At 46.4% G+C, this 10530-nt stretch overlaps 1 protein-coding gene across 1 annotated transcript; it reads right to left on the bottom strand.

The window, feature by feature from the left end:
- Window positions 1-6141: 6141 nt before the first annotated feature.
- On the bottom strand, window positions 6142-10253 carry LOC111836904 (transcription factor Sox-9-B-like). The gene is made up of 3 exons (XM_023798584.2): window positions 9448-10253; window positions 8804-9051; window positions 6142-8325 (listed from the first exon to the last, which is right to left on the bottom strand). Exons 1-3 carry the CDS (start codon window positions 9882-9884, stop codon window positions 7547-7549), a joined length of 1464 nt encoding a protein of 487 aa, XP_023654352.1. The 5' UTR covers window positions 9885-10253; the 3' UTR covers window positions 6142-7546.
- Between the last annotated feature and the right edge of the window lie 277 nt (window positions 10254-10530).

Genomic DNA, 10530 nt, shown 5'->3' with positions numbered 1-10530 from the left:
GCAGTAGCACCAGTGCAGCAGTGATGGCCTTCTGCTGTTCTTTAATTTGTGATGCCTTTGAAACTGGCCTGTATGCAAAATCGAACCTGTGAAGTAATAATAAGATTTATTGTCGAGGAAATTCAGAATACGGGATTGAATATCATGTGAGAAAGTTGCCGCATGAGCCAAAATAACAGGAGTTAATATGGGCCTTGATAGATTTCAGCTGCAATAAAGGTGTTTACATATGCTGTTTAAATATGATTCCCATTCGTCCAGTACCAGGGCGCAGGGTGGTGTTTATGTAATTATATGTAACCAGTGGATCGTGTGAATGTTGCTTCCCAATACACAATCCATAATTAACAACTACCTGCATGGTCTGTGTTTAATGAACTCATAGATAGACTGCTTGGGAATAAAATACAGTTTATTTATGTAATCCAGAAGTTTCTGTTGCTATACCTTTAGTCATGGACAGGGCTAGAGATTCTGGGCCCTAAAGCATGTCGTACCCAGACCGATCCAATTATGTTCCAAATTTTTTAGGGTCCCTGTCACTCAGGGGCCCTTGGAATCATCCTCTCCCTCCTTTATGGCTCCTTTGCCTGCAGCCTCACACATCCCTGTCAGCATTAATACTTTCAGGCACAGACTCACAGGCTGGCTGGACTCGAGGTTGGCTGAATTCGAGGCTGACCGAACTTGAGGCAGGCCGGACTCGAGGCTGGCCGCACTCGAGGTTGGCTAGACTCGAGACTGGCCGGACTCGAGACTGGCCGGACTCGAGGCTGACCGGACTCGAGACTGGCCGGACTCGAGGCTGACCGGACTCGAGACTGGCCGGACTCGAGACTGGCCGGACTCGAGGCTGACCGGACTCGAGGCTGACCGGACTCAAGACTGGCCAGCACCTGTAATGTCTCGGGTGGGTTGCACAATTCTGCTGGGTTCTGCCCAGTCCTCCTGGGCTGTGTGTCACCTTTTAAAGGAATGACAAAGAACAGCCTGGTGTGGCATTATCTGGAAGGGATGTGTTTTTTGTTTATCTGTGTGGCTACGGGGAGACAGGGAGCCTGCAGACTGAAGCTGAGAGACTGCTGTCGTAGCCCCCAGCGAGGGGGTGCTGTGGGTATTATATCATTTCAAACCACGCAAGTGCTGAATGTTTCCCCCGGCTTGTTTTTCTAACGTGAAGATGCGAGTCCCTTTCATTTTTAATGACTTTGCCGAGACTATTGGGGGGGGGGGTCTCATTTCAGCCAGGCCCCGATTCGTGTTATTCTGCGACTCGCTGTTCAGTCTCCAAGGCTGCATCGGCAGCTGATTGTTTTTGCTATTTCTTTTGCTTTTATACTTGAAAGGACCACCCAAAAGGCCCAGGGTGGGGGGGGGTGGGGGGCGTGTTCCCTGAGCCGCATCTGTGAAGAATAATAATGGGTTCCTCCTGGGAAAACTGCCCGCAGAAAAGGCTCGTCCAAAAACCTAAAATAAATAAGAGCCCATTTTACATTAGCTTCAGGAGCGACCAGTAGCTTGCCCCTGTGGCAGAAATGAGTCCCTTCTCCGCGCCACCTCCTTCATCATGGATGCCTAAGGACTCTCGTCCACCTTCCCATAATGCTCTGGGATCAGAGGACTGGCAACTGCAAGGGCCCCGCGGACCTGCGGATTACACTGCGGTGGTGATGAGTCACATGGGCTTGGTCCATACCACTCGCCCCCCCCCCCCCCCCACCTGTCATGGTGGGCTCTCGGAACCGGTTTGACATGCTGAAGAGCTCATGACCGTGGGCAAGGAAACCACAGCGACAATCCACTATCCCTACAGGCCTTCATTTGGAGCTGAGCACAAGCACACGTGTGTCTGCCAGGCTCCGCCGCAGCCCGTCCAGAAATCCGTGTCCTGCCACTTCCTAGACATAACCGTAAGCTCCCGATGGCATTCGTCTCAGTTTATCATGAGGGTGGCTCCTTCATTTCCTTCCCTCTCTCCTCCTTTCCCCTCTCTCTCTTTCCTTTGACTTCTCTTCTTCCTCTCTATTAGAGCCGTGTTTCCCATCCCAGTCCTCGGGGAGCCCCCCCAGGTGGTTCACGTTCTTGCTCCCTCCCAAATCCCAGCCAGACAGTGCTCATTACCAGGAGGTGGGAGGGAGAAAAAACGTGGACTGTCTGCGGGTCCCCAAGGACCAGGTTAGCGAGGACCTGGCATGGTGGATCTTCATAGGTATATGTTTAATTGACCCCTGACTTCTGTGATCTTCCCCCTGTTCCTGTCTGTTCCATGTTCACTTTCGTTCGATCCCCTTGGGGGCCCTAACACTGTCTCAGTAGACCCTCCTGACCTGGTCCAGATGGGGCTTGGCAGCACTCCATCCAGGCAGTGACTTCACAGAGGTCTGTCACACCAGCAGCCCGCTCACAGCGCTGTGCATGGCTCATATTTTGCTCTGGTTTTTGGTAAAATCTGGAACTCTGTAACTGGAACAGTAGAAGTCTTTGAAAGAGGCCAAAAATGCAAATGATCTCTCGGAGCAAAAATTTTGCATCAAATCTTAATATAAGCGATGCCATTCTGTTTTATTCCAACATATAAACACAGTATCAAAGGGCACAAATTACGTATTTGCAGTTCCACTTCCTGATTTTACTAGAATCCAGTGCTAAAAGAAAGCTCTGTTAAACTCAGAAAATACTCATATCCCCGTCACTGCTGCGTATCTCTAGATTTCATCAGTACAGACCATGATTGTGTATGTGTTTGTTATTATATGTTTCCACAGTAATTATTAGTTTGGTATGTGGTCCTGCATCTTTCAGCACACGTGGGTGTCTCTGCCGATGACAGACACATTTCAGTCTGCCTGTTACTGCCTTGTTTCAGTTTGTAGCTGTTTGTTTAAGTTACCAGCTCATTTCAGTCTGCCTGCCTGCTACTCGGGCCCTGCTTTTTCTGCACTCTTTCCTGAGCTATTGTGTGCCCTGTTTTGTTCTGTCCCGGAAAGCTGTACTGCCAATGCTAGCTTCCCCCAACTGAGGGTGTGGGGGGGGGGGGGGGGTGGGGATTGGGGGGTGGCGGGCCACATCATGAAGTCTGCTTCTTTTAAGTGACTTGCATCTTTTAGAGGGACGGCTCAGACGGGAGGTGCATTCATGGTCCCGGCAGGGATCCGAGTCGCTGCCATATTACGGGAAGAGGGATTTCCCAGCGGATCGGGATGATTAATGGCGCGGCGGCGAGTGTGTGAAGCCATCCTTTCTCGTGAACGCCGCAGATGGGTGACTTTCAAAATTCTCTCCATCCTTTTCTGTTAGCCCACCCTTCCGCCATCCTGCTGACCTCCAGAACCAGTCGTTTAGACCCTGGTAGCCACTCGCTATCAAAGCTGCGGCACAGCTTGACTTTAAACAGAAAAAACAATCACATGTGCTCTGATAGGACACTTGTGACTAAGCAAAAAGCAGGAAGTGCCTATTGTTGGCTGGGCCATGCCTGGGATCAGGCGACAAAGCTATTACCCCTGAGTTCTGACAAATTGTAACATAACTACCACTGGGCCATTTTGTTGCATTTAATTTTCACATGCTTTTCAACTCCCTCTGGAGTTAATTTACATAATGTTTGCATTGAAAAATGCACACCTAGCTAAGCATACTTACTGTGGCAGGCTTCCAATCAATGAGGCGTGTGAACAGTCCCCAGTGGCCAATCGGGTTTCCTGTGTGTGTGACAGCTGATGAAGATTAACCGTCTTTTTTAAAAGCCGGTATGATATTTGAATGTCTGCTTGTACAGATCTGACCAGGACACAGACTCCAAGCTCTTATATTTCTAGCAAAATTCATAGAATTCATTTTAAATCTGCAGCTTTTCCCTGCATGAGTTTGCAAGCCCACAGCACGAATTTGCTGAATCTACGTGCATCTTTTAAAATCCCCCTGTGATGACTATTCTTTGGGTCAGAGACGGACAGTCCCTGTCGACAGTGATTACGACAGAAAAGGCGGGAATTTTCCCTTGGCGTAAACCCCCTGTTGAGGAATTTTGGTTCCTTTTACCGTGTGCCGGTGTGCAGGGTGCAGCCGTGCCCACCGCCATCACCGGGACGGAGCGACCGCATCTGGAGCTTGGCGCCGGAGACTGTGTGCTGAAATGTCACTGACGGACCACGTCCATGCATCATCACACTCCCTCTAATTCCTCTGCTAGCCTGATGCCTCTTTACATTCCCGGAATGTTCTTTATGTTGCGTTTCTGGTCACTGAATTATCTTATTAGGTTCTTGCTTTGTTAGATGCGGACGCGGCAGCTGCTCTGATGCTAAATAAAGTTGTACCTGTTCACTGGAAGCTCAGCCTAGCTACACTTATGCTAAGTTAACTCCCCGTCAGCCATATGTTTGCAATGTGCTGTTTGCCTCACTTGTTTGTCCCTTTGGACAAAAGCATCTGCGAAATGTGTAACTGTAACTCCATACTAGATGAGAGTGTGTATGTGTGTGTCCACAAGGAGATGAATGTCCCCACGATAAAAACCTGCTATTTTAACATTCATTCGGTCACTAAAAGGGGAAACACAATCTCTGAAAATCTCTGAATATAATCAGAAGACTAAAAATGCCAAATGTCTTGTATTTTGTTTAGGTTCTTATGATTAAGGTTAGGGTCGGGTAGGGATTATGATTATCATTGTTGGCATTAGGGATTTTCCCATAGAAATGAATGGAGAGTCCCAACATAGATACAAATACCAAATGTTTTTGTGTGTGTGTATGTGTGTTATGTATATGTCACATTTAATTACATTATATGTCACATTATTTGGTTACTTATGCTTAAGGTTCGGGCTGAGTTGGGGTTAAGGATGTCATTTATAGGGTTAGGGTTTTGCCCATAGAAATAAATGGAAGGTCCCCACAAAGATATGAATACAAATGAGTGTGCGGATGAGGCAGGGCAGTCTATACACCGAGGAGGATAGACAGCCAACAGCCAATCAGGTGAGGGATCCATCTTCAAAGATGCAATGAAGATTGTTCATTAAGCCTTATGAGCCAGAGGTGAGGGAACGTTTCTCTCCCCGCAGCTGAGCATGTTTGTATGTCATCTTGTAATGAACGTACTGCATCATGCCATTACTGATGGTTTTCTTTCTCTGGGAAGAGGCATAGATCATCTCAGTGGTCCATGAACCGGCCAGTGAGCTCATGGGCTGGGGCCTCTGTGGTTTACCCTCAGCCTCCAGGCCTTGGGGCCTCTGTGGTTTACCCTCAGCCTCCAGGCCTGGCCCTCGCCCTTTGGAAAGGAAAGAAATATTAAAAACTGGGTGGTTCGCCTTTAAGTGACATCTGTGCACTTTTAGCAAAAAACTAAACTACGAACAGCAATAAAGAATGCGCCCTGCTTTCTGATTTAAGCGTATCGTTTCACCAGGTGCTACTGTGAGCTCCCACCAGTACCACCAGTATAGTCACGTTTGAAAATGTGGCTGTATTGCATTGCGACTTGGTCAGCCTGTTTTCTAAAGTGTTTCCTGTCAATGCCGCCTTTCTGGGGAATGTCCTTTAACTAGCAATCGTCTTATTCCCGCAAACATCGACAGTAGCCTCTTGCCAGTCATGTATTTTAAAATTGCCCGTTTTACATGAAAACAATTACTTTTCCTCTCTCAAGCTTTCCTTCAATCAATGCTTCTCAGCCCAGTCCATGGGGACACCGAGACAGTCCACATTTTTGTTCCCTCCCAGCTCCCGGCCAATCATGAAACACCAAAATCATAGTACAGGTGCGCTGGGAGAGAGCAAGGATGCGGACTGCTGGGAGTCACTGAGTTTGGCTTCAGAAACATCACATTCTAATAAAGATGTTCTTTATTTAACAGTCCATAGTCTCTGATATGCTTTCGAAGAATTAAATATCGAAGTATGAGATGCTGGAAATCCCCCGTGCAGCTCTAGTTAGTGATGCCCCTTAGAATCGGAGTTCTCAAAAGCTAGGCTGAAGTTCAGGTGCTTAACATATAAAGAATTCAAAACCAGACTGGTTATTAGAAAGTGCACACCGACTGTTCAAAATTGGATCTGGGTAATTTAAGTAGAAACCGCCATTCAGTTTGTCAGTTTCTCTGGGGAAAAGTCAATAACTGAAAAGAGAAGGTGGTTTATTTTAAACACATTTTAATTTTATTGCAAACAATAGAATACAAAAGATAAGCTTCTGTAAAGACAATAACATGTTTGAACTAAGAAAACAAAAGATTTGTTCAGTTGCCAACCTCAGAACTAAGATATGTGAAACGGAATGAGATAAACTTTTTAAAATAAAAGTATGTTGGTAATTTCATAAAGAAAAAACTCTTTACAATGCAGCCAAAGCTTCAGATGAACATTAGCATGTTTGTTAGAATGAGAGAAACTTCCAGTATTTTCAAATCAAGTTATCACTAAAGGTAATCTGCATACAACTAGGTAATGAAAAGAACACATCTGAAACGAAAAATGTACAATGATAAATAACACGATGGTTGTAATCCGTACCATACTCATATGACTGCGCCTTAGGCTAAAGACCTTTTTATAGTTGGCTTTATATTTCAAAGGTAACTTTTCTCAGTTTAATTAGTTGTACACGACTCAATTAAGGACTAAATAGTTACTTTCAAATAAAATTAATACTAATAAATAAATTACAAAGTTAAGAGTGTGAGAGACAGATAGGATTACGCTATTGGCTGAGATGCACTGGGGACGCTTGGGTCAAAGGTCCCTTCCTGAGGCCAATCGGAAAATGGGGGGGAGAACTGCATGGTGCAGGTGGGTCGACGGCCATGCCCCTCCCCAGGCACTGACGGTGGCGATTGCCACATGGTCCCCTCACTCGCACTCGAACGAAAGCTCTGCCATTATTCGCTAAGGCCCCTGGGTGCACAATTGCTCGGAACTTCTTGGAACAGGGTCCCAAAGATCTTCCGAAAATCATACAAAAATCTTAAAATCATTATTTTTTTTTTTTTTAAATGTCAGTCTCTTCTTTGACTGTCATTAAAGGAGAGGGGGGGTTGAATCGCCACCGAACACAACATTCCAACAGCTGGCATTTCGAAAAACGTTTGGCGAGCGGGTCTGCGGTCAAAATACGTCACGAGAAAGCAGTGAAATATTTACTGTTCATATGAAAATATTCTTGAAAGAAATAAGGCTGTATAGAGCTTCGCTTACAACTGATTGAAGAAAAAAATAAAAGCTCACTTCTTTCTACAAATACATACAATCCCCCCAAAAAAAGACTGATCACAAAGGTCATAACATACACAGTACATACTAAAATATTTATATTCAATCAGTCCTCACAGAGGACCTTTTCCCATTTTCTTAATTATATCTAACAATATAATCACAACTCCAAGCATAAGAAGGCACCACGTTAGCCATTCTGATATACTTTCTGTACTTAAATTCCAGCTCCTTAATCTCTTTCTGCTGGTAATGACATGTTTGGAATGCAGGGCATGCTGGGAGTTTGAGTCTCTGGCCAAGGCTGGGCTGCCATCCAGTCTCTGGTACCCTTAAGGCCTGGAGAGCTGTGTGTACACTGGCTGATCCCAGTGCTGTGGACTGTGGGTCTGGGGAACTGAGGGCACCCCTGTAGTGTCAGCGATGGGAGTGTACATCGGTCTCTGGGTAGGGCTCATGTAGCTGAAGGTAGAGTAGATGCCAGAGCCCTGGCCACCCGCGTGACTGTAGTAGGAGTTGGCGCCGCCCTGGTGGTCGGAGTAGTCGTATTGCGTGCGGGCACCAGCAGAGTAGGAGGCGGTGCTGTAGTGCTGCAGGCTGAAGGAGCCGTAACTGACGGGCTGCGGAGAACCCTGCTGCTCGGTATAGTGGCTGGGGCTCAGCTGCTCCGTCTTGATGTGCGGGGCCCTTTGCTGGGTTTGCCCCTGCTCTCCACCAAGGGTAGTTAGCGAGTGCTGTGCAGCAGCTGGCTGCTGTGGCTGCTGCTGCTTGGACATCCAGCCGTGCCCACCACCGCCGGCCGCCGTCTGTGACACCTGGGCGCTGCTGATGCCATAACTGCCCGTGTAAGAAACGGGACCACCCTGCCCGCTTCCTGTGCCACCCATGGGCATACCCGTGTGGCCGTGGGGTGGCAAGTATTGGTCAAACTCGTTGACGTCGATAGCGTCAATGACGTCAAGCTCCCCGATATCCACATCGCGGAAATCGATGTTGAGCTGCCTGCCTGTGCCCTCCTGTAGGGGCCGCCCTTCGCGTTTCAGGTCTGACTTGCCCAGCGGAATGTCGGTCTTGGGGGTAGTAGGAGGCGTGGGGGGGCCCTGGGACTGGCCTGTGCAGAATAAAATTCAAAATAGTGAGTCAAGTACGGTGCACACTTTGCATAACTGATAGGACCATGAAAATATTTTTTCGGAATTAGAATGTTGTTAAGATAAGATACGAATTATACCTTCAGCAGAAAAGGCGAGATTATGTAATATACACACTGAACGTTTTCATAAGCAGATAAGGTGCACAATAAAGGCATACGGAATATTCACATTACAGCCTATACAATTTGTAATGATTTACAAATGCCTATTTGGTATTATAAGCGCAAGATTCTAAATTGCTTAAGAAACAAACTTGAGAAATCTACTTAGTGAAACTTTTTTCAAAGGAAGGCGTTTAATTACCATTGCTAGCGTAGACTGATATAAAATGTTTCGTATGGTATCGATTCCATAAGACCAGGAAGCGAAACTTCTGCAAGCAATACCAACTGTATCAAAGTGAAAAGCGTCCCGGATTGTGCAGGTATTGCTTACCGGAGTGCTCGCCAGAGGAGTGCTCGTCGCCCATACTGGACGCCGGGGAGTCGGCTTGCTGCAGTGCCTTGAAGATGGCATTGGGGGAGATGTGCGTCTGCTCGCCGTCCTCCGCTTCGCTCTGCCCATTCTTCACCGACTTTCTGCGCCTCGGCTGGTATTTGTAATCGGGGTGATCTTTTTTATGCTGCACTCGGAGACGTTCAGCCTCCTCCACGAATGGACGCTTCTCGCCTTCGTTCAGCAATCTGTAGACAGTTGCATATAATTATGGCTACGTAAATTATGGCAATAAAAGTTAAATGCTAATAATACTGAGCACAGTTGCCTTCTAAGCAACTAGAAGTAAAAGTTTCATAAGGTGAAATAATATAAATATTACTAGTTCTGATGTTAAATAAAAAATAAAATTGTTTACTAAACAACAGAGAGTTAAACGAACACCTACAGTTTGTCAGTGGTCGATTGATTATTCATATTATTTTACATCTTTTCAACACGCCCTTCATATATAATAAGAGCAAATTGCGCTTAGACACGCTCCGACAGTCGCTCACAATTTTCAGTTCGTTCAGTTTATCGCTGCCTCAGCGACGCGTCGCCGATTGCATATAAACAGCAGTATTGGTGGTAGGAAAACCTACCTCCAGAGTTTGCCCAGAGTTTTGCTGAGTTCCGCGTTGTGCAGGTGAGGGTACTGGTCCGCCAGCTTCCTGCGCGCAGCCTGCGCCCAAACCATGAAGGCGTTCATCGGTCTCTTCACATGCGGCTTGTTCTTGCTGGATCCGTTCACTCGCACGGGCATGGGCACCAGGGTCCAGTCGTAGCCTTTCAGCACCTGGGAAACGGCGTCGCGGATGCAAACCGGGAATTTGTCTTCCTCGTCTTTTTTGAAGTCGCTGAGCGCCCCGTTGGAGCCCACTGCATGGTTTTCGGAGGGTCTGGTGTTCTCGGTGTCGGATCCAGATCCTGACGGGCAAGGAGACCCCGCGGAATCCTCAGACATGCTCGGACTAGGGGCATCAGAAAGACATTTATCATGCTCGTCTGTCATTTTCAGAAATGGGTCGAGTAGATTCATACGAGAAAACGTGTATAAACAACTACAGCTTTAAAAAAAAAACACAGAGAAACAAATTTGCAGCCCGTTGCGGGTTAAACAAAATCCTCGATTGTGCAAGAGTATCAAAGTAGTCTGTCTCGGTGCAAAAAAGTTGGCTGCAGATTAATGCAGAAGGTATCAAAAAGTTTCAAAACTTTCCCCTTCACTTAAAAATACTTCTTTAGCAGATGTTTTTGGAGCAAAGACTGAATTACGAATTGCAGTTTTGCAAGCACTATCTGTCTTTAACTGCATCTGTTTTATTGTCACCAACAAATATAAGAAATAACGTTCCACCTTCGCTTTATTTCCAAGTTGCCTGAGAAGACAAAATCTACTGGTAGCTAACCCGATTTTATAAACCCTCTGCAAAGGTTGATCTCGACAGTGATTGGCCTAGAAAATTAGGGGCGGTGTCACAATTTGATCCTCCCACACAAGTATACATCGGGGCTGCTTTAAAGTGATTCAAGGCAGTAAATATACTTCGTATAGTGCGATGATTAAAAGCATGTCATTGGCAGTCTATTTGCTGTGATCGCATTGTTAGTGTAATTTGTATTTTTTCTCAGGGGTATTTAATGGCAGGAGTATCATGAATGCTGTCCTTTTTTTTCCAATGCCA

This window comes from Paramormyrops kingsleyae, chromosome 22 (genome assembly GCF_048594095.1).
Source record: "Paramormyrops kingsleyae isolate MSU_618 chromosome 22, PKINGS_0.4, whole genome shotgun sequence".
Taxonomy (NCBI): domain Eukaryota; kingdom Metazoa; phylum Chordata; class Actinopteri; order Osteoglossiformes; family Mormyridae; genus Paramormyrops; species Paramormyrops kingsleyae.
The sequence above is the reverse complement of the archived record's forward strand: the minus strand, read 5'-3'. Positions and strand labels throughout refer to the sequence as shown.

What these genes read in the sequence shown, in the direction of transcription:
- LOC111836904 (XM_023798584.2), bottom strand. Translation starts at nt 9,884, where the DNA reads ATGAATCTACTCGACCCATTTCTGAAAATGACAGACGAGCATGATAAA. An exon ending in ACTCTGGGCAAACTCTGGAG is followed by an intron (nt 9,052 to 9,447) that starts GTAGGTTTTCCT and finishes AACTGTCTACAG; the next exon opens with ATTGCTGAACGAAGGCGAGA. An exon ending in CTCCTCTGGCGAGCACTCCG is followed by an intron (nt 8,326 to 8,803) that starts GTAAGCAATACC and finishes TATTCTGCACAG; the next exon opens with GCCAGTCCCAGGGCCCCCCC.